Source organism: Drosophila tropicalis, unplaced genomic scaffold (assembly GCF_018151085.1).
Source record: "Drosophila tropicalis isolate 14030-0801.00 unplaced genomic scaffold, ASM1815108v1 contig_463, whole genome shotgun sequence".
NCBI lineage: Eukaryota > Metazoa > Arthropoda > Insecta > Diptera > Drosophilidae > Drosophila > Drosophila tropicalis.
The window spans coordinates 2,490,889-2,515,388 of NW_027172929.1; the positions used below are offsets into that span (position 1 = coordinate 2,490,889).

At 36.7% G+C, this 24,500-nt stretch overlaps 1 protein-coding gene and 1 long non-coding RNA gene across 8 annotated transcripts in view; one reads left to right on the forward strand and one right to left on the reverse strand.

Annotated features, from left to right (window-relative positions):
* Positions 1-24,500, forward strand: part of LOC137574430 (phosphatase and actin regulator 1) — a 123,263-nt gene that overhangs the window by 28,421 nt on the left and 70,342 nt on the right. For 5 of the 7 annotated variants that reach the window (XM_068286737.1, XM_068286733.1, XM_068286734.1 and 2 more), the window contains exons 2-5: positions 4,918-6,335; positions 21,759-21,923; positions 22,014-22,112; positions 23,272-23,757. In XM_068286737.1, coding sequence (XP_068142838.1) covers positions 5,414-6,335; positions 21,759-21,923; positions 22,014-22,112; positions 23,272-23,757 — 1,672 coding nt within the window. In that variant the 5' untranslated portion in view covers positions 4,918-5,413. The remainder of the gene's footprint in view (positions 1-4,917; positions 6,336-21,758; positions 21,924-22,013; positions 22,113-23,271; positions 23,758-24,500) is intronic. The other 2 variants (XM_068286738.1, XM_068286739.1) reach the window with 1 other exon arrangement.
* LOC137574645 (uncharacterized) lies at positions 11,988-13,141 on the reverse strand. Its single transcript, XR_011032023.1, has 2 exons — positions 13,097-13,141; positions 11,988-12,302 (listed from the first exon to the last, which is right to left on the reverse strand). It is a non-coding gene; the product is annotated as an uncharacterized lncRNA (long non-coding RNA).

A 24,500-nucleotide genomic window follows, 5' to 3' on the forward strand; every position in this document is an offset into this window, starting at 1 on the left:
TATACCACAAAGTATGTTAAATTAGTTTTTAGAGGCAGGTCACACGCACGCACACCACTAATCTATTCATTCATTTCTCATTTTTCATTTTCATGTTCAGTATAATTACCTATTAGTTCTGCTTCTTGCAACAGCAAGAAGTTATCTGTATGTACATATGTACGTGTGTATGTAGTTGCAACCCACTGTGCGACAGCTGCTGGTCAAAGAGCTCTGACGGTTGTTTGTTGTTCCTCCTGCTGCTGCTTCTGCTGTTTGCGGCAGAGTTTTTTTTTTGCCATGTTTGCTTTTTTGTCTTTCTCACTCTCTTTCTCTGCTCTGTTTCTTCCTTTTGTCGTCTTGCCTTTTTGTATTTGGTCTTTTCTATACCCTCCATAAACTATAATACGTCTATATCCTAGAAACTGTATATATGTATGTAAGCTTATAGTCTAGTCTGTTCTGATCATTGGTCTTACTAGTATACATTCTCGATCAAGTACCAGAAATTGGCTTGGTTTATTCTCGTCTGTCCAAAATAGGCCTCTAAAGATGGGGAAAAGGCGTGTTCAATAGTATATAGATTGATCAGTAGCAAATAAAAAGTAGCCAGATCTGTTGGGTCTTAAGATAGAGTTATCAAATGGCTCATCCTCATTAAGATAGGGTATAAGTAAAGTGCGGATATTGCCGCAAATTGATGCATATTAAGAAATTCCTTTTACATATGGGCAAGATGATGCTTAAAAAAAAAATATAAAAAAAAGAGGGCCAAAGAGTCGAAGTTTGCATACCCTTGCAAGTTTTTTTTGTTCTTTTCCTAGAATCTTAATTGCATGTTTAAGTGACAGCTATGTATATAATATTCTTATCCGATTTTAATCAAATTTAGCACAATAGTTTAGAAAATAACGAATTAATATACCCTCTTTGCAAGGGTATAAAAAATGGTGAAATAAAGTTCTGGGTGCCCTTTTTTTCTTCTCGTTTCTTGTTGGTGTTTGTTGTTCTGTGGTATTTTGCTCTTAATTGGATTTGATTGCTTTTGGGCTGGCGGCGCCAACACAGAATTTCATATACACATACATACATATGTATATGTACATTCATATAGATTTATGTATTTAAATCTGTATGTTGTTGCTTGCAACAACAACAACAAATCGCATTAGTTTTTCTCAGCGCTTTCCCGCATTCGCATTGTGTCTATTTTTTTGGCTTTCCCAAACCAGGCCCCAAAACAAACGAACGAGAGGAAAAAAAGGGAGAAAAATCGCTAAACTACTGAACTGTAAATAGGGTTCAATGAACTTGCCACAAATGGAGTCGCCGCAAAAAGCGTGATGCCAGCCATCCAGCCTACTGTCTACTCTGTCTGTTTAATATGCGCTTTCTGCTGACGTTGCTAGAGAGTTGAGAGTTGCCAACTCTATGTTCCACATGTGCAATATGCTTATGCTGCTGCTGCTGCTGCCCCCAACCCCCCAACCCTCCCCCAAGCATTATTGCTCTCTGTAGCAGCATTTGTTAATTCGATCGTCTCTTTCTCTAGCCTCTTCAGTGTTTTGTGGATGGTCTGGTCGGTCTGTCTGCCTCAATGGCTGGCTCGTTAAAACAAATGTCTAAAAGTTTTCATATTGTTGTTGCTCTATTGTTATGCCCATTTTGCCTCAATTGCTCTACATTTCACTCTCTCACTCATGCTCTATGTATGTCTATCTCTATCTCTATCTCTATCTATTCGCTGTAATTCTCGCCTGGCCGCGTTTTTAATTCGCGTCGCGCGCCAAAAACCTAAACTAGGCAAAAGTCAGTGCTCTGGAACCATCTCACACAACTCTACATACAAACCAAAAACCACAAGTCTCCTTCCCCCTCACCACCCTCTCTCTTCTTTCATCTGTTAAACAGTTAGCCAACTTCTGTTTCTCCGTTCTTTACTCACTCTTCTTATAACGACTTATTGGCCCAGTGAACGACCGAACGAAAGATTATTTCTCCCCCAATTTTTATGAGTTACACTAACCGAAATAGAGAAATGGTTATTAACTTTCTTTCCCGAATTACTATCAAAATGCCCCAAAGGGTTATGCGTAAAAAATATGCATATATCAATTGATAAGTCTTTTCGAAACTATTGCGAGATCTTTTATAAAGTGGAAATCTTTAGATATATTGAAATTTGGATAATATTTTGGTTGCCAGCGTGTTTTTTGGATCATTTAAAAGTTAAGTCAATAAAATTTTAGGTCAATTATTTCTTATTATTTTCTGGCTTATTACAAGTGAAATTAAATCGATACATTCGATTTTTCAGAGTAGGGAAATTCAGTTTTGTATGTGTGTGTGTGTGTGTATGTGTTTTCATGAAATTTTCATGACAATTTTAAAGTCAAGACCCAACAGTAACTATAATTCATAAAGCCTCCGTCTAGGGCAAAGAACGCACATTGAATTTCAATTCGCCGCTGGTTTTTGTAATGGTGCCGGTCTCCGGTTCTGTTCTTCTTCCCCTCCCCCCACAACGGCTACCTACGCCGCCGCCCTTTAATACTGCCCTTTTTATCTGTCTGGAAGCAGCAGCTGTCGGTTGGTTTGGTCGTTCGGACGGTCGACCCGTCTCTGTGCAGGTTTTCGTTTCACGTTCACTGTATTTCGGTTGTTTCTCTCCTCTTTCTCGTTTGTGTGTAGTATCCTGTCATCGTCATCATCTCCATCATCATCATCATTGTCTTCCTTTTATTTCGCTTACCTGTGCACTTTGCGTGTTCTTCTTCGCTTTATCTGCCTTTCAACTGAACAAATGAAGTTTTGTCTACCTGCTCCCAATATGCATTCTAATCAGATTTGTTCTCCCGTATATATATATATAAATATTTCTTGTTTTACCTGTCTGAAAAAGCTGCCAACTCGTTGCCATTTGACCTCTTGAGAGGGACAATTGGGAAATGGGGAGATAGAGAGAGAGAGAAAAAGAGAGCGAAGCATCTTTTAACCTTTCGCAAGTGAGAAAGAGCGAGTTCGTATGACTTGAAAACTGCGAGCAAACTTTAAGGGAACTTGTTTTATTTTTTTCCGGCTATTATCTGTGGCAATGCATTTTGAATGCAAAGCAGGTGGATAGGATAACACACACACACTCTTATGTGTGTGTGTGTGGCAAAGATTTGTTCAAAAGATTTGAAGAGTTGGCAAAAAGGGCTCTAAAGTAAGCATATCTTACACTTTATTTTCTTTTGTGATTGAGATAAAAGTTGCCACAAAATCTAAGCCAAAATCCGTATCCTTATCCACTTTGAATTATTTTCAATATTAACTTAAATTTAAACCCAAAGGGTATGGGTATGGGTATGTTCGAATGGAGAACTATCACGAAACTTGTTAGTAATCTCCTTTAGAATCTCTGCGGAAGAACTGAGCTCAAGTCAATAAGATGTCTAGGTGAAAAAACTTTGTTTCCTTTGCTGTTTTATCAGCTTTCATCAGTTTTACACAATTCATTTATCTTAATCTTCAATCTTAATTTTCTTTACTTAACAGATTTTCATTAAATGTTCAATAGATTCTTAAAAACTTTAAGAACATCCCGAACACGGTTGTACTCGATTTCTATGACACTTCAATTTGTAACCCTTCTTAATGTACTTCACCCAAATTTACTCACACTCTGTTCCTGTCTCTTTCTCTTTCTTTTTCCCCGTTTCAATCTCACCTGACATTGGCTACAATTTCCTTTTGTTATTGCCTTTAGGGAAGAGTCATTTTTCCCAAAGACTTTCTCAATTCTAACCACCACCGCCCACCTTTTGTTTAAGTCAAGTGACCGTCGGGCATTGCATATGTTCTTGATGATGATGCTGCTGCTCCATTTCCTTGCTTTATTCCTGCACTCCAGCCATTCCACTCCACTCCACTCCATTCCATTCCATCCATTCATCTATCCAGCCAGCCGTCTCCTTCAATCTTCAGCTGTTGGCAATTGCAACGTTTTTGATGATGACGACAACGACGACAAGTGGGCAACTTTTATTGTGTTTGTGTGTGGTTGTTATGTTGTGTGGTTAGCTCGGTGGTTGTTGCCGAACACCTCCTTTTACCCCTCGCTCTACCCCTTCTCCATCTCGCCCTCCATGTGCTATTGCTATGTTGTTGTAATGCTTGCTTGAGCATTGCATACATTGCATTTTGAGTTAATTTTCATAAAATTGAAAACATTTTACTGAATGGCACTTTGCAAGTGGTTTTGGTATTTCTTCTTTGTGGTGTCTGTGGATTGAGTGGCTGCAATTAGAATTGAGTGTGCCAATAGAAAGAGAGAGAAAAAAAATATATGTGAGGAAATTCATATATGGTTTAATAATGTTTTGCTTATAATTCACAACAGAAATCGTTTTAAAACTTTACGCTTTTGATTTGTTCCAAACTCTTTCTCTATGTCTCAATGCGAACCCTCAAAACTCTCATAATAACTTCGTCCTGTTCTAATTCGCTAGAATCTCAAATTTATAAGAGTTCTTTCATGTAATACAATAAACATTAAATAGTAAAGTTTCTTCAACTTTTCAACTCACTATTTGTTATAGTCGATCTAAACAAATTATTTTCCTTGTGTTATCCCAATAGTTAAGAGCTTCAGATTGATTTAAGCCGACTGACCCCATTCTGCAGGTCATTCTGATCAATATCATATAAATTATGTGGATTAAAACACATCTCCACCTTTCCTTCTTAGAGCAATTTTTGAATACCCTCTGTAAAAGGGCAACGAAATAAAGTGGCTACTAATAATAAAAAACAAATCACAAAGCAATCAAAAGTATATAGTAATTATCTTAAATCTTTATTGTTGACAATAGTTGTTGTTGTTGTTGTTGGTTGGATGGTTATTTGTTGGCTATATCTATTGCATGTCTAAGAGAATGTCTAATTTAATTGCAGTAATTAAACCACAAAAAAGCAAAATAGAAATAATAATAAAATAAAAGTGAAACCACTAAAAAAATACAAGTAAAAAAAAAACCAAACGAAAAAAAAGTGACACAGAAAGTGCGAGTGACGACGGTGCCAGGTAGTAGTTGGTTGTGGTCGAAGTGACACACTCAGTGGAAAGAAAGAAAGAAAAAAATCAAGGTGAACAAAAGTGTGACAAACACAAAAACTTAACGAGCGCTCTCCAACACGGACCACGGACGAAAGAGAGGGGTGTGTGGGACGGAACGGTGCTCGGGCGCATGTTTGCGGCTAATTAGGCGATCAAACAAACTAGAAAAAAAAAAAATAAAGCAGAGCAACAGTTTCAAATCAACAAGAGCAACAGCAAAACACACACATCACGTGACAATGGCACGGCGATAGAAATTGCGTGACATTCATTTTGAAGTAGCCCCTAGGATCCACCCTGCCCGCTCCTCAGCGAACCACCCACTCACACATCATGTCTTTGAGGAGCAACAAGTTGCAGAGCCAACAATCGACAGCCAGCAATGGTAGCAACGGCAGCAACAATAGCAACAATGGTGGAACAACCGTAACACAGCAACAGCAATTGCAACCGCCGCCAATGGTCTATCAGCAGCAGCAACAGCAACTTTTGGCTCAACTCCAGCAGCAGCATAAATTTCAAGCCCAACAGCTGCAATTGGCAACTGCTGCAGCGGCGGCAACATCACCAAATGCCAATGGCAAATACATCACAACTACCAATAATAGCAGCGGCGGCGTCGGCGGCAATACAAGTCGCAATAATTTGGCCACTCTAGTGGCAGCTATCAATGGTCATGAGCAGCAGCAACAGCAATCGCCATCCTCTGCTGGCTATCAATTATCACCAGCAGCCGCTTCGCGGGTGGCTCATGCACCACCGCATTCGCCCTTGGGACCGCCATCGTATAGTGCTGCAACTGCAACATCACAGCCGGCCTTCTCATATTTTGCTCCTCAGCCGTTGCATCATCCATATCATCATAATCATCATCACCAGCAGCAACAGCAACAACAACAACAACAGCAACAACAATTGCAACTACAGCAACAACAGCTGCAACAGTTACCACCACCTGATCTCACCGATGGCATTGATCAGCCACATGCTGCACAAACTGGTGGTGGCTCTCCACCCGATTCGCCCAATGCAAATGCCCAAACGGCCGCCGAACTGGAGCAACAACTCTGCGTGGTAGCCAAAATGCAAAAATCAGTAACCATTACGGTAACACCACAGCGTAGCAATTCAATGGATTTTCTCAATTTTGAAGAGAAACGTCAACTGATAGCCTCGTCGTTATCGTTGTCCGATATTCTGCATAGCAATAACCAACAGCAGGTCAAGGAGGCAGCCATCAATGGCAATCAGAGTGGTAAGTGAAATAATTGAAATAGAGGCGACGCTAAATAGTGCGAATATCAGTATTAACTGGTGGATTGTTCTCATATAACAAATTAAAATGAAAAATCGTTAGACATGGCTCAGAAATGTCAGCAACATCGGCTAATAGTCATCGATAAGTACAAACTAAAGAACCTGATGAAAAGATAATATCAATCCCATTCTAGGGCCATTTTTGGTATCCAGGGTAGAAGATTTGCCAAATCTCTGACCCTAAGTCCCATACCTGAACATTGGGGCTTCCAAATTAGATACAATCGAAAAATCATTTATAGCCAAATCCCACAAGTCACATCTTTGGGGAATGGTTGGCCTTAACCGTGGATGTGAAACCGTCATTACCAGAACAATTGAATTTACAACTGCAAATATATTATGAATAATTACCGCCATTGAAGTAACGTCAACAAAATCAATATTATAGTTAGTTACTTTTAAAATTTTCAAAGAGGGTGAAAATATTGTGTAAACACATTCTTAGTTTAATACTCTTAATTTTTCAAATTAACGATAATCTTTGCCAAAATTTATCATCAAAATGTTTAGTTTTCTCTATAAGTTCAAGTTTTTTGGTAAAGTTTTTTAAACTTTTCAATATGGTTTTATGTGTTTACACTTAAAAGTCTGTAAAATAATTCTGGCTGAACTTTTTGCCGCTGTTTCTGTTCGCTTACATTTTCGTTTTATATATATGTATGTATATAACATTTTTTGTTTTTTGTTACTGGTGAACAATTTTTATTTGTTTTTTACACATGGTCGCAAAACGGAAATGCTTTTCTCTCTCTCCTCACTCACACTCTCTCATTCACTCGCTGACTCTCTTTCCATTTCTGTTTGCGCCCAGCGACGTGCCCCAAAATGGTTCACTGCACTTGAATGTTTCGAGATTTTAAAATGTGATGTCGGTTTGGGGCTAAGGAGGAGGATGGTGAGGGAGCTGCGACGAGGGTCGGTAGGAGGGAGTGTTACTACTAGTAGTATGTATGGTGGACAGACAAACTGACTGACAGACGAGGGACGGATGGGACACCGGGAGCAGAACGGAAAGGAACGAAACGGGTGTGCGTTATTTGGGTTCAGTTTGTTGGACTGAAAAGTTGTCAACGTTTTTATCTCTTGTCTATAGCAAACAATATGCTGCGTGTCAGGTAAAGGAAAATGAGAAAGAAGAGCAAGAGAGTGAGAGAGGGGGATAACGCATTGCCGCGGCGGCTGCCACATGGGATATCGGCGGTACAAGCGACGCCTGGGGGGAAACGGACCAGAGGACAGGCCAGCTTAATTCTTCTTTTGTGGGTGCTGCTGCTGCTGTGTATATCAGGTGCGGCTTTGTGTGGGAGAAGTAGTGAGACTAAAGAAAACGAAGAGAAGAATGCGGGATAAGTTGGAAAATTGATTAAATTTGCATAGTACGATGACAGGTAGAGGGCGGGCTCTAGTGGGAGTGTTTCGTTTCGTTTATGGTAAAGTGTAATGTTAACAGTAGAATGACAAAAAAAAAAAAAAAAAAACACACACACACACACAATCAAATTGTATTATATAGTGAAAGAGAATTTTTGGTAAATATTTGAGTTGGCAAATCGAGACGAGAAAATAATAAACAAATTCGTAAATGTTTACCAATTGATACCCATAGATACTGTATAGATGACTTTTAAGGATTTCTAACTTAATTTGATTAGAGAAAAATAGAACTGTTTTTAGATCAAACAATCATAACTTCTCCCATGGTATACTTAGTAATATTTATAAATATGCTACAACAATCTTCTTTTTTTCACAATCAATTTTTGTGAAATAGTTTCAATCTTTTGTTATACTTTTGTTTTTCGTCCATACCCCATTTCTGTTAGATTTTAATCCGATTTGCCATATGTCAGCCAGTCAGTCAGTCACTCGTTAGGTCGGTCATTTGTTCAACAAGTATGTATCTCTGTATCATATTTCCATGACAAGGCAAAGTTAATAGACAGTTTTTTTTTTCTTTTCTACATCTAACCCACTTACCCAGTGCTCTGCTTTGATCAGGGCCTCTCCTCCTACCAAGTCAACAGATTCAACTGACTCATAATCGGGCGTCATCAATCAAAATATATATAAGAATATAAAACCACAAAAAACACACACACACACACACGCATTCATTTAGCAACAAATTGAATATGAGCAGCAATAATGGAGGTTGCAAAGGGGATTAAAGGGGAAAGATTTGACAGAAGATGATAATGAAGAAGTTTCCCGCATTGTTATTACATGCACACACACACACACACACACACACACACACAGACAGAATCAGAAAAACCGCAAAACACATTTGACAGGGTATCTATTTTTAGTTTATTAAAAACTTTGAGAAGATTGCTTGTTTTTTTTTTTTTTTTTTTTGGGTTTTTTTTTTTCGTTTGCTGGTGGTTTATGACCATTTAAAGATGCAATTAAAAATGTTGGCTGCTTTGCATTTTATTGTATCTTCTCTGTTGAAATGGTTTTTCAAGTTCAAGTGGAGAACTGAAAGTACTTTCAAGTGTGTGTGCGTGTGTGTGTGTGGGAAAGGCACGTGTTGGGGTGTTGGTGGGCGGAGGCGGCGCGGAGTGCTTAGCTAATTCCTTAATAATTCAGTGTGTCAGTGCAAAACGATGAATCACATTTATTATCGCTTGTTAGCTGGGTTGGAAGTTACTTGAGATGCCGATGTCGATGTCGTTGGATTGAATACTTTGTTGTTTGACTACTTTTTGTTTTGTTTTCTTTTGTGCTTTGCAATTATTTTGTTTATGTTTTTTTTTTTGTTTTTCGTGCAAACCGCATTCTTTGAATTGTTTTTACTTTTCGTCTGGAATTTGTTACAAATTGTTCGTTTTGTGTGATGAATACGGATAAAGATTCAAGTTTTTTTTTTGTGTAATTACATTTTTTTTTTCTCCGATTTATGATTCTCGCATTTGTTGTATATTTATATAGTGAATCGAATGAAAACTTGTTTATGGAAAGGTGAGAAATACTTCAATAGAAGTTCCCTTTGCTTATACATAGCTTTAAAAATCATTAGTTTACAATAATAATATTAAATATACCATAAGTTTGAGTACGGATCATGGTTTTGAGAATTTCATTATGGCGATGCGGTAAACTTTCACATCGGCATACAAATATACATAAATATACGATAGTCCGTATCTGTGATTTCATTTTTCATAATACTGTGGGAACCTTTTTCCCCTCCATGTTGTTTTTTTTTCTCTTTTCATTTTAACACAATAATATTGTTATTGTCATTTCCTTTGATAAACAAAAGAAGACCTCGCCCCATCAACTGTCTACTTGTCTGCTTGTTGGTTGTATTTTTTCTCATGACTTTGCTAAAATAGATTGATACAAAAAAAAAAAAAAAAAAAAGGAAAATTGTTTGTAAAATCAATAGAAATCAATTTACGACTTGCAATTATTTTCTTATTTATTTTTCTGTTTTTTTATTTTATTTTTCGTTTTGCCCCAACTAGACAAATATAGCAACAAATTGGCTTCAATAAAGCATAAATCGAACTTGAGCGTTTTTCAATTTCTAACGTTCATTTCCCATGTCAAATAACTCTTCTCCTATAAGCACTTTTCGTTTGCCAGCTGTGAATTTACCTCCCTCCCCCCCATGTCTAGCACTCTAGACAACATGAAACCGTTTCCAACCGTTGTCCAGCTGTGCAAATTGTTGTCCTCGCTTTCTGGGCCTATCGATAAGAACTCAAAAAATAAAAAAAACCCCCAACGACGAGTCTTCTCAATGTCAGTTCGTTGTTTCTTTTTTGAACGAAAATTTTTATTGAAGTCATTTCGCTTTTTCGTTTTTCGATTTTTTTCCTTCTTCCATTCTTTGTTCAATTTGCACGCCAATTTCTGTGTCAGTTCTGCAGTTGTGTTGCCTATTAGCTGTAAAAATACAGTAGCAATAAATGTTGGGGCTATTTACGAGGAGAGAAGGCAAAAGATAGGCTCAGACAGTAGCTATGTATGTATGTATATGCATACATATATAAGAGATGCGTTTACGTGAGATGAGAGAGAATATGAGATACAAAAAATGCTCGATAATGTTTACGGTTTGAAATAAATCAATATGGTGACCCCGACGTTTTAGATGAACACTAAGAAATGGTGTGGAATATGTATTAGAAAAATATCTGTATGATGACAGATTAGATATCGTACTTAAACTAACATTACGTATACGCAAGGTGTACATTGAATTTAATGATGAAGCGTGAGTCACGCTGCCACCACTAATAATGTGAACCAAAGGCTTTGAAGAGAAGAAAAAGAAAATAACTTTAACATGATTGTGAAAACCTGGCATGTGGTATGAGCACTCGGCAAAAAGCCTTTGTGTCATCAGTTTGGTTGATTTTTTTTTTTTTTTTCAAAGGGGGGAAGTAATTTTCAAAGTGGGAGTGGCACGGGTCTGTATTGGCTATTTATATATACATACGTATGTATGTAAGTGTTTGTGTATCATAAATAAAAACAGGCCTGGAAGCTGCGTCTAGAATTCTGTGAGTGAAAGAGAGAGAGAGAGGAGAGTGGAGATATGATGGGCATTTTCTCTCCCCCCGATTTACCTCAATTGGTTCTTTCCAAATTTAGTTTCGATTGTTTTCCATGCAATATGTGAACACTTTATGTGCTTCAGCGATGACGGTTCGACTGACAGGGTATAGAAACAAATTTGGACATATCTCCCCCTCCCCCCACCTCACTTACTCTCTTATACATTTATATGTATAATACAAGCACTTCAATGGGGCCTCTTTTGTTGTGCTAATCGTATGGCATTAATCAATAAATTGGCGTCAAAGTTGTTTGCTGATTAACTTTGCTATTTCTGGTATCGTCTGGCGCGTCGCCGCCGTTTCGCAGGTTGGCAAGGTGTGTGTGTGTGTTTAAGAAAGAGACAGAGAGACCGTGAGAGAGGGAGAGAGAATCGGAATTTATACATTCATAATTTTGCTAAAGTCCACTTACGTAAGTTGACTTCACTTTCCTTCCCTTCCCTTCTCTTGCCTTGCCTTGCCTGCTTAAACCAACAACACCAACTTGTTAACTTGGCACATTTGTTTACAACTATTTGTTGGTAATTTTTCAATGTTCAGTTCAGTCGTGGGAGTTGTAGGTGCTAATGAAGCTACATCTATGCGATGTATGGGTCTCATCCACATCTCATCATCATCATTATCATGAGGGAAGTATGGAAGGAAGGTTTGGGATTAGACTGCCATATTCTCATCATTATTGTTATTAGTTTTTTCATTTTTTTTTTTATTTTTATAATAATAACCAGTTGTATAATTCTTTACAGTCACGATTTAGAAAAAAATTAACACAAAATGCAAACATTTTTTGCAGTTTTCTGTGTCTTCTCTCTCTTTGTGTTAGTCATTAATTGAATTATAGATATGTATCAACATTTATGTATAATTGACATGTTCTTTGGCAAGCTTTAATCGATAAGAATTGCTTGTGTTCGTGGGGGGGCGGAAGGATCCAAATGAAATACAAGGAGTTGGCGGGTGCCAATTTCTTCAGTTTGTGGTGAGCGAGTGGTGAATTAAAACGCACGAGAAACTTCGGTTAACTAAATGTAGGTTTTATTATTTATATAATATTCACAGGTAAACCGGCACACACGGAAATGGTTCGGGTTGAAAGTGATTAACAAATCGTAAAAAAAATGCAAGAGAACGGGTGTTCGGGTGAAAGGCTCGATTCTTAGTGATGGCGGTGCCCATTGGAAAAAATCAAGTCACTCCTCCTGGTGTGACCGTAGACGCCGAGGATCAAAAAACCCTCCTCACTCCTCACCGCTCACTGCTCTTCGCCGCTCACTGCTGTTCACCCGGTGGCGTGAACAGCTTGCATAAAACGTGATTGATAAACACATCTAAAAGAGTACCCAAAAAGATAACTTGCAAAATGAAAAAAGTCAACAGAAAAATGAATAAAATTTTAAATCAACTTAGGCATATTAGATAAGTAGTCGTTCTTAGAGTTGAAGCCCACTTTTTTATTTGCTATCGGACAGACATATGCATTCGCCTTCTCAATGTTATTGTTTAATTAACTTTGTTTTCTGGTATTTTGTTTGTATTTTCTCTAACTCGCCCACTTAAGCAAAAGGTAATCTTTTCTCTTATAGATAAATAACTTTTAAAACCAAAAGAACTTCTAGCCAAATAACGAGGCAAAGAGTTTTTCATTTAAGTTTAGGCTTCACATCCTTCTCTCTCTCTCTCTCTCTCTCTCCTATCACTCTCTTTATCTTTACTTTGCTTGAAACTCAAACTGCAAAAGATAAACTTTAACTACAGTTAATTGATTTTGCCTTCTGAGAAGTTAAAAAAAAAAATACAAAAATTCTGCAAAAAGACGAAAGAAAAATTGAAAACTTTGTCATAGGCAAACTTTTCAACTGTCAAATTGGCCAAGAGCCAAACGACGATGGAACTCAAATAGCAAACAGCAGCAAAAAAGACACCTGGACTGAATTCTGTTTGTCTGTCTGTCTAATAGTCTAATGACGTTTATGATTGCGTTTATCATTTTGTTTTCAATGATGATTATGAAGATATTGTCTGACTCTAGAGATAGAAACTTTGGCAAATTTTGCATAGACTGTACCCAAACAGGCTCTTCTTCGTCTCATCATCCTCATTGACTGTGATTATATGTACATACATATGTATATGTCGACGACTCCGATTCCTACTCCGACGACGTCAGTTCGTAACGCCTGAATTGATATCAATTCCAACTCTTGACCTGCATTGCAGTTTCTGCCATGTGTGTTTGTCTGGCAATCATTTGCAGCTCTTTTTTTCTGCTTTTGGTTTTCCTTCTTTTTTATTTTATTCATACTTGCACATTAATTAAAACTGACAGATACAACGGACATGGCTATATATATACACTACTTGGTTGGTATATATTTGGACCCAACTCACTTGCTCTTTCTCTCTTTTCCTCCATTAATAATAAAAAGTAAATTGCGAAAAAATAAACAAGCTGAACAAAATTTAATAAAGTTGCTCCACGTGGGGATAGAGTCATGAGCTCATCATCATCATCGTCATCATCGACAAAAGTTTGTTCTTATACCCTTAATTTAAGTTAATTAAAAGGTATATTATGTTGCATAAAAATGTGGGCACTTTCAGCTAATAAAAAAGAATATTGAAACATTTTGTAAAAAAGTGCACATCTTTCATTAAATTTACTTATAAATATATTATATAGATAAAACTTGGAAAATCACACTTTTTTATTTGAAAACTTGTCTACAGAATGTAATATATATTGATTTAATTCTAAAAACAATAAATAATCTAATTAATTATGATTGTTTGCAACGATTATTCCTTTATGAAACATCTTATTTAGTTATCTAATAATAATCTAGTCATTTACTGGGTATCCAATGAGTCAGTGTTTTCTTTTTGATTGTTCATTTAAAAAGTTGTGTGAACTCTGTCGATTGACCGATTACAAATCTTCTGATTAATGACTGTTGTTTGTGCATTTATGTATGTTAGGGTGTGGCACAGTTTTATTGGTTTTGTGATCGATCGATCGATTGCCTTGTTTTCTTTTGTATTAGTATTGTCTTTTACCTAGTGTGTGTCTAGACCAAATGTGACAAGTTTAGTGTCTAAACTCTGACTGGTTTGAGGGTCATTAGGAGCATTTGCTACATTAATCATCTTACCTATAGCAGATGGAATTGACTTCATCAGAGTTCATCCGCGACGTTTAATATTCAAATGAGGGTCATGGTTAAAAGACATGCCCTTTTTTTTCATTCTCTCTTGGTTTTCGTTTTGTTTTCCGTTTATTCAGGTATACAAAGAGTTTAAAACTGCTTTCAAATCTTGTTAAATTGCTGATTGGTAAAAGCTTTAAGCAAAATCAAGCTAACAAGAACCTGTGAAATATGAGACCAGAACAAAGTTTTCAACTTGTGGCTCTTACTTTGTATGACTTTGTAGTTTGTGTTATATGAGATGATGATATTACGAGCAACATTGTTGCTATTTGAGTCCAGTTGCATACCATAGGAAGAGAGAATATTAATACATTTTCTTGTGTTATTCAACACTAATGTAATACATGGAAACTGCAAAATTGTAGGCCAGTTGCATTTAATGCCTTTAACAGACAATCCATCAAACCCATCTGGTAAGAGCTGTCCTATCGAATGGCAAAGCCAAGAATGCTCTAAACAACACCAACAAGGTGTGCATCCAAGAGAAACTAAGTCATCTTTGATGGTTATGAGTTGGCAGATTGGTTGGTTAAGGTGGACGTTGAGCTATCCAGTGGAAAGTCAGAAAACATTTCAGTCTCCTTAGTATTATTATCAAAAGAACCATTATAGCATACGCTCGGTGAAGCTAAGATAATGTGCAGGATTGCAGGCATACTTACGGCACAGCATACGAACAAGTTAAAGCTACTAGCAGAAAAACTGCCTTCGAGCTAAGAGCCACTTAAACACCACCTCCTTCTAAGCGAATGTCGAGCTTTAAATACCTGAATGCTGTATAAAGTGGCTGATGTGGGACCTTTTGATGAAATGTGCACCTAATCAAACGTTTAAATGCAATCACATCATTTCTTGCTGCTAAACTCTAATTAATTCTTGGTATTGAAAAGGCAAACAATTTTATTACCTCATCTTCATTAATAATAGCAAATTTAAGTAAGTAAATACTTTTTGTCAAAGCGGCAAATAATGAATGCGAAAATTACCAAATCAAGTGATAAATAATCCAAAGATTATTTTGCTATAATTGAATAATGTCAGGCTTACGTTTATGTCAAAAGATTTGTACATACAAGCAAAAAAACAATATGTGCACACACATATTTACATAAATGTATGTTTTATAATATTTTGCAAGCATTAGTTCAACAAACACCAAAAGAGATTTAGCTTCTTTTGATAATTAATTAAATTAAAGTGAATAAACTTGAAAATTGTATAGTATTGGACATTTTTTCTTTTCAATCTTCATCATTTTTGTTCAAATGCATCTTTTTGTGTATTATAGAACTTATTTTTAGAGTGAATTTTGAATTTCATTTGTCCAAATTGACAGCTTTTGGCAATTGGTTAGTTTCTTAATTATTTGATTCTCATCGAAACGTTGCCCTTCCCTCTCCATTCGTTGGTTTTTTGTTTGATTTACACAAATTTTATGTTAATTGAAATTTGGAATTTCTTTTTTATTTACATTTATGTAAGTTATGTGCAAATATTTCAATAAATGCCAAAAAAATAAAAGAGATTGAAATTTGTATTTTTAATTTTTCTTTCCTTTCAATCCTTTGTTTTTCTGTACATTGAACTTTGGTTGCATAAAATCATTTCTGCCCTTGGGCTTAAAATATTAAAACCAATTAGTTGAGTTCAGGAACCGACTTTTAAATACTCTCTACTGAGCATGTAACTTTGTTCTTTACTCTGTGATTTTAATTCAACCTGATCATTATCCTTTATATATTGGAAATTGGAGACGTGTGTCCTGTTTGTTGCAGGTGAGAGAGGGAGAGGGAGGGATACGCCATTCCAGCTCACTCAATTAGTTCTCTGCTATTTTTAAACTTTTCTGTCGATAATAAGTCAAATGTCATTGCAATTAGCTTGACTTGAATTAATTTTCATTTAATTTTTTTCTATAGTTGGAAACACACTCACTTCCATTCACATTCACATTTCGTAATTCAGTCAAACAAACGGACACGTGTCCTCTTCTACGGTTCGTTTGTACAAATAGGAAAAAGTTTTTCATTTGCCGAGCATTTAATATGCAATTTGTTTTGTTCAATTTCGCTTTTGTTTTTTTTTTTTGTTTTTAGTTTACTGATTTTCGATTGATTGCTGTTTTTTTTTTTGCTTTCTGTTTTGTTTCGTGCGTGTGCCATGCCGGTCGCATGATTCATTTTGTCATTCATTATTCATTGGAATTTCAGAAAGAGTGTCTCGAAGACTCTATCTCTATTTATCACTTTGTCTCTGTCTCTCTCTCTTTCCGTTTGGCGATTGTTATCGTTGCCAATACATATATCTTTTGGCGATAATTACAAGAGACCCCACCATTCATCGCTGTGTATGATGTTGGGTAGGCGGGTTTGCGGTGAGATCGCAAGTATTCATAGTTTGTCGCAGTCAGCGTAGCGAGTAATTCGCTCTTTGAATCACACAAATCATAATTGAATTTGACATGTGCCCATCGTCGTTCTATGCGGTGGGTCCTCTGCTATACAATCGAGTTGAGTTAGAAAACAAAACACAAAAAAAAAAAAAAAAAAGAAACAAAAAACATTGAAATGAGATTCTATTTGGCATTTTGCTATTGACTCAGTTGGCAACGAATAATTACAGTTTTTGGTTCCATTAATTGGACATGTGTTTCAGTTCAGATTTTGGCATTGTCTGGGTAATGATTTCGGTGTCACATTAAACGAACCAAATGCAAGGAGATGAAATTTTGCAATCGATATTAAATGAATGATATTGGTTTTACATATGTACATAGATTCGTTCCAGAGTTTAACGATAAACTCGATTTCCTTCAGTGTTTGAGTTGAGTTTCAATTTTGTGATTTAATGTGATTTTGTTGGTCGACAACTAACGATAAAATTTTGAAATGTTCTTGCAACATATAGAGATAAATATGTGTGTATATATTCAAAACTTGTTTTCTGTCGGCATTGCTTATGATCAATATTTCTGAATGCAATACACACTCACACACACACACAGCCATTCAGCTCCCCATTCAGTGATTTGATTCACGTTTTCCTTTGCATTTGCTGGGCAATACATTGCGTATACGTAATATGATTTGAATTTTGTGCATGTGCAGTTTTACTTTGAACGCTTTGCTGCGCTTTTTGTATGAGAGGTTTTTCATTTCCGAATAACTACGTGCCGTAACTTTTAACTTCCCTACCTACCCCACTAGTTCCCCCCCTCCCCAATCACTTTTCCGCTCTATCGCCACATTGCACGCCGACGCCTTCTTTCTAACCATTTGCACATTGAAAGCATTTTATCGCAATGCGCTCAAGTAATTACAATTAATTTCAGGTTTCATATTGCAATCAATTCGACATTAGACCTACCAAAAAGCAAAAATCAAAATGAAAAGACACGGCAAATTAGCTCATACACGCTGCTCGGGTTTGGGGTTGCTGCCATCAATTAACTTGGTGACCTTCGGTCATGACTTTATTTTTTCTTTACACAAAAATTCAATACCCTGTAGACCGCTAGAGTGGGTATGTATATTTGCATATGTTAGATGAATGAGTTTATTCGTTATGGGCCAAACTGATGGATTAAGGCAGGGTATCCAGCAAGCCGACTTTGATAACTTGGATTATGCTTCTTTCTGTTATTTTGGAAAGCTGCAGCAAAAAAACGAAAAATTTGCTTTAGCAGCAAACGAAAATCTTTCTCATGATTTGCCACACTTTTTCTTTTCACTTTCCGTGAACCTGCCTTTTCTCATTTCTCTCACTTGTAACAAAACTTAATCTTTTTTATATCTCTTTCTCCTCTTTCCGCCCCCCTCTTTCGGTATGTCTCTTGTTATGAAAATAATTTATATCTTAATGTTAGGTGTTGAATTTTGTCGGTGATTTTGGTGTTTTGTATTTTTCTTTCTTTTATTTATACTTTTTTTTTATTTGTCGTGCTCTTTGCTTAACAAATTGTTGAGCACATCACGTTGTGCAAATAAATTCGTTGCTGTTATTGTCTGCTGTCAATTTATCGTGTATGCGGTTTAGTTATTATCAGCAACGATTTTGTTTATTTATACCAGTGAGTAGTGTGTGTGTGTGTGTGTGTGTGTGTGTGTGTAGTTTTTGTTGTTGTTGCTTTAAGTGGAACAACGCCAATTGTCAATTTACATAAGGCGTCGCTGTACATGCATGTGTACATATATAAAAATATACAAATTTCTGTGGGTAAATTATCAAAGTTAAGCTACTGCTTTGCAAATCAAAATCTATGAATTTTTTTTTGCTGCCTACGCCTTGGCCTGGCCTTCATTTAGTGGCACATTGAGTCAAATTATAAATCAAAACTAAAACAGAAAACTTGCAAAATGCAAAACGGGGCAAATTTTGAACTAACTATTGATCATGTTAAATAAATTGAAATATATATAAAATATAAGTCTTTCATGAAGAAATCAATAATGATTTTATTTCATATAATTTGTCTCTCAAAAGCCACTTGAAATAGATTTTCGTTTTTTGACTGTTATAAGGAATAAATTTAGATCTTAAAATCAGATTTTGGATTTTGTTTTTCTGTGCTGTTTCTCTAAAGAGACACAATTTCCCAATAAACTAAATTGTGATGAAAATTTGCTCAATAATTTGATGAAATTTAAGAATTTGCTTTGACAAAGATAAGAATTTAGACAGTTGAATCAAATTTAAGATTAACATTAAATGCTTTAATGGTTGCTTAGTTAATGCAAAAGTATATGAGTAAATGTATATTTTCTATTTGGAATGGAAACATCTGACGAATGATTTTCATTCATATAATTTTAGATTGAAATATGCCGCAGAATAAATTTGGCCTTCCGATAAAAACAGCAACAAACGAAAGAATGAGTTTAAATTAGAATGAATCGAATGCATAATATGCTCTTCCCATTTGTTAGAGTAACAAATATATTCATACATTCTTGTTATCCATCTACATACATATATCTAATGGTAATTTTTCATACTTTTACTCTTCCTTGAGTTAACTTTCCTTTGCCCTGGACAAAAACCAAGAAAATTTTTTTATGACTTGTTTTTTTGGTTCACCCAATCTGTGGTGGAGAAGCAGGGGTTTGAGAGGGTTAGGAGGAATAGGAGGTTGGTCTCCAAAGACCAAATGTACAAGTATGTATATACATATACAGTACAACAACTTTCGCGAAAACCCGTTTTCCACGCGTTCGCATAACATTACTTTGCTTGTTGGTATTGTCGGTGTTGTTTTTGTTGTTGTTGTTGCTGTTGCTGCCGCGCCCTTCACTCGCTTTTGTTGTCCGCCGTGTGTAGTCTCCTCGCCTCTCTCTCTCTCTCTCCCATCTCGATATTGTCGCTTATTTAGAAGCCAAATCTTGAAGCTGCAACCAAACAGGTTTTCCTTTTTGCCGTTTTTTATTCAACTACTACTACTACTACATGGCTAAGAAAACAAAAAGCCAAATAAAATTATTATATGACGACCCGACTATAAGCAAGGTGACGGTGACGGTGACGACGACGGCGGCAGCGGCAGTAGCAGAGGCGGCTGCTGCAGAGGTAGACGCCAGCAGCAGCGATGCCCAAGCCAAAGCGAACGCCAACATCGACGCTAAAAAAAAGCCCCCAACGCCCGCTGTGAGTTGTTTATTTTCATTTTGCATATATTTGGCGTTTTGCTTTTTGGCAAAACACAAAACAAAAAAAAAAACAAGCAAAATAAAAATTCTCTCCACACCCTTGCCTTCGCCCTGGCCATGGCTCTGTCTCTGTTTCTGGCCCTCTCCATATCACACTCTCGCCTTCTCGCATTCTTCTTGTTGTAAGAAGATATTCTTGGCTTCTGTTTTTGTTTTTCTCATTTTTGGTTTTAAAATTTTATTCTTGTTCTCATCCAGCCAATTCCCTGTATTCGAAATGAGTTTATGGAATGTTTCAAATTAGATGATGAAGTTAGCGAGTCGATAATAGTAAAAAAGCATAATCAAAGGTGTCAAATAGATCGCATAAAACAAATTGATTGTTATATCGAATCAGTAATATATAACACGAGTTGGTCACTATAAAATCACAATCAACGAGAGCCAAAACAAATTATTAACTTTTCAGATTAAAGGTTTAGTCTTAAATTGTTTGAGAATACGACAATCATCCAAAAATCTTTCAGAAACTTAAAGTATTTCAGTTTGGATCTCTAAGATTTTATTTTTAAAGACGATCCAGCAACTGGATCGTATAAAAATCTTTGGATTCCATAGTCAATGAAAATTAAACTCAAGTCGAATTGACCAACGAACTTAACTTTGATTTCACTTAGATTCAATGAAATGTTATGGAATCTGAACATCTTAGGGTATTTTTTAGTCTGCTTTTTAGAAACTCCACCAATTTATGGCGCCATTTAGATTGAGGCAAGGCAAAGTACATACAAACATACATCTTATTGTGTCAGCCTGCGGGTTGTCTTTTGCAACTGTTTTTCTTTTCTTTAATTCTCTTCTAATACTTGTAATGCTGCTGCTTCTGCTGCTACTACTGCTACTGTTGTTGTTATTGTTTTTCCTTACATATTTGACATACATAAACCGAAAGAAAAACCAACTTAAAGTATTATGAAACTTAAACTCATGACGACCAGACCAGAAGTAGCGGGCAACAGCAGCGGTACAATTGACCACAATTGGAGCAGCCTCCGTCATAGAATATAAGAATATAAAGAGTCAGGCAGAAAATAACTTGGTAAGAAGACGAAGCCAAATAGTTGTGTTGTTAGCCCATTTGCCGTATTTATTTTTTCGCATTTACTCTCTTGCTTTTTTACAGTTTGCTTCTACTGTATTCCTACTATTTCGTAGGTAGTTCAAGTGGTGGTAGTAGTAGTAGCCTAATTTCAACGCTTGAATGCAGACCTCAACTAAATAGATGTGTGTGTGTATGGGTGTGAGGGTGTAGTATGTATACCAAAGCTTATCTGGAGGCAGCATCAGCGTCAACAAAAATAAAGAAAGAAAAAAAAAAACCATCCCACAACGACAGATAGAGGAGAAAAACCTGAGGTTTTTCTTTTTTGTACCCCCCAACCTTAGTAAAATGTGAGACGACAAAGCTACGACAGCAATATATTTGTCTCTCTTTTGCTCTTTAGCTGAGTATTCGCCTCTCCTCCGCTTCAACTCGGTGGCCTATAAATTGTGTGGTTTAGTGATTTCCTAATGCAAACTGACATGAACTGCAAATATCAGCGATTATAAATATTTGAAAGGATAAAAACCGAACAAACATAAAAAAGAACAGGACGAGGGCAGTAGCGAGAAGTGTACTCCCTCTGGGGATAGCCTGCTTTTAGAAATGTGTGTAAAGGAAAATCATAAAGATATTTCCAAAATTTTTAGCATATTCCCTCTTAAACTGTCATTTAAAAAAGTCATAGACAAATAAATACTGTAAATTTATATAACCTATTTGAGTGGAATATAGAATTGCTATGCAAAATGAAATTCTGTTTAAAATTTGTATTAATTGGATGCCAAAATATTAAAAAGATTTTATGCTAATTACGATTACCTTCTTTTGCAGCTAAAAAACAAAATGGAGCCGCTATACGCACAAATAGTTTGGGCTCCGGGACACGAACTCCACCCCTGGAACGTAAAAGTAAATTGAGCGCTCTGGGTAGATTCTTTAAGCCATGGAAATGGAGACGGAAAAAAAAGAGCGAAAAATTTGAGGCCACCTCCAAGTGTAAGTTCAATTGACAAATTTTTGTGTCAATTCAAATTTGATTGATTGATGGTTTGAGTGACTGGTTTATTGATTGGCTACATTTTACAGCTTTGGAGCGTAAGATTTCTGTTCGTGCCAATCGTGATGAGTTAGTGCAAAAGGGCATTCTTCTACCAGAAAGTCCTTTGGGCAATATACCAGAACCAGGTAAGTGAATAAAGGCAATAATAAAATTAAGATTTTCATAAGGATTTGAGCAAGCTTCACCAATAATAGAAGACGAGGATACGTAATATTTAGCATAAAAACTATTTGACATTTATTTTCGAGACTAGTATATTAATTAAAGTTGCTTAAGATCACACAAAAGGATTAAAGCTAACCTTTGTGTGTGAAGTAAACCTTAGCTAAGGACAAAGAGGATACAAAAATTAAAATAGAAACAACCTTATTAGCTGGCAATGCATGTGCGGAACAGAAAACTTTGACAATTTGTAACTTTTGCAACTGTTTTAGGAGCTTGCATGCCTTCAACTTGGCCATGGCAAACAAAACGGAAATTGGCCATAAGCCACGCACGATTTAGCCAACTCTCCTCTCTGTGTGTGTGTGTGTGCAGTGCCGTGTCTGTTGGCTTAGTCAAGTCACTCAATCTGTAGGTTTTTGTTTTTATACCTTATTTTGTTTTGTTTTTTTCTTGTGTTTTGCCTGGGCACTTTACTAAATTGTTTGGCCAAGCTTTCCGTACATAGAGATTGTCATCATCGTCGTCGCTGTCGCCGTCGCCGTCATTGCCGTCGTGGTCTCCACCTCCTTCCGCATGAGTTGAGCCGTGACGTGACATGAAGACGACGCGGAGACATTGTCAATCGGTCAGATTGCATAGAGCGAGAAGGAGAGAGAGAGAGAAAGATGAGGCGCCTTGTCTCTTCGGTTGTCGCGACAACATTGCAAGACTTTTACGAAAATGACAATTAATCAGAGAGGCTAATTGTTGATGCCGCTGCGTCACTCAAGAAGCCTTTCCTTACACACACGCACACAAACACTCACATTTGTTGAACGTGAAGTGCATTCAAATTGGTCAATAGCAGGATAGAAAAAAACGAAGATTCCAAACAAGAAAAGACAATCACCCAAGATGGTGAATGTATTAGTGGTGGGTAAAAAAGCTAGTCCATGAACCTACCTCAATTTAAAAAGGTTTGTGTAAGGCAACGTACATGCGTATTTGGTAGCAAAAAAGCTTCTTTTCCTTTACGGGTTCCTTCTTTGAACAACAGATGTCTCTTCAAAGTGAAAGTTATGTGGAAATTAAAGCTTTCGTTTCGTTTCGTTGTTTTTTTTTGTTTCTCTTATCCTTTAGGCGAGGAGTCGTACTACAATACCAACAATAGTGGAGCCACTGCCAATGGTTCTATACTCTCTGCCGTCCATAATAATTCCATAAATCAAGCCAACAATTCCATAAATGCCACAACATATGGCTCTGCCGGCAATCCGCTAATCTCCTCCAACCAGCAGCAGCAGCAACAACAACAACAAGGACTACCAAGTTCCATTTCTGTGCAACAGTTCAATGCAAATTCCATGCTCAATGGATCGAGCGGTGTCGGTGGCCTCAACCAACAGAATTCCATGGCCAATGGCTGCATTGTTGGCGGGCATAATGCCAGTGGTAACGATGGCGCCTCTGACACATCGTCCCTAAGCGGCGGAGTGCCCCATTCCCAGTCAGCGCCACAGCAATTGGGTGTGGGCCAACCGCCACCACCCTTAACACCTCTGGCCCAACATCATCAGGCTCTGGCCCAGCAGCTTCAACAGCGATTTGCCATCAGCAATAATAATGGTGAGTTCAGTTTTTTTTTTTTGAAAATTCACTAAAAATACAATTTAATATTAACATTATTATAAAGTAACTTCTTCTACTCACTGTGAAGTAGTCCTCAGTCAGTTTCTTCTTAACTTCAAAAAAGGCCAATGCATTCATCCGATATTCCCTTAATAGTACCTATGCAATAAGCAGTTGAAGAATTTGTCTTTTGATACCTATAAACAAATTTATGAATCTCCTATGGTTCAAAAATAATCTTCTATGCTAAAATTGAAATCTTATAAAGTTTGTAAATAAATTTTCGTGTGCTCTTTATCTTTAAACTTTCCTTGTCAGTTGTTAACTTCTACAAAATTTCAAGAAAAATGCGTGATATCCTTTCATAGGCGTATCGGTGTTTGGTTCTTAAACCTTAGATAAACCATTTTATAATTTCATAGTAGTAAACATTTATTTTTTCAACCGGAAATGTTGTTTTTTTATGTTCAATTTTGTAAAGCATACTTTTCTGCTGCTTTCTTTCAAATGCGAATCAATACAAAATCGTTGCCTACTTTCAAGCGTTTTGCTTAAGGGGAATGTTGCCTCACATCGAATCAATTACCAAAACTCATCAGCATTAGCCATAAATTAGACCCATTTTAGAGCACTTAACGCCCGGTTAAGACCCAACTTCCAAAAACACACACACACACACACACACACAGACAAACACTCAAAACTAAACATATGTATATTTGCTTTTCCACTTCTAGCTT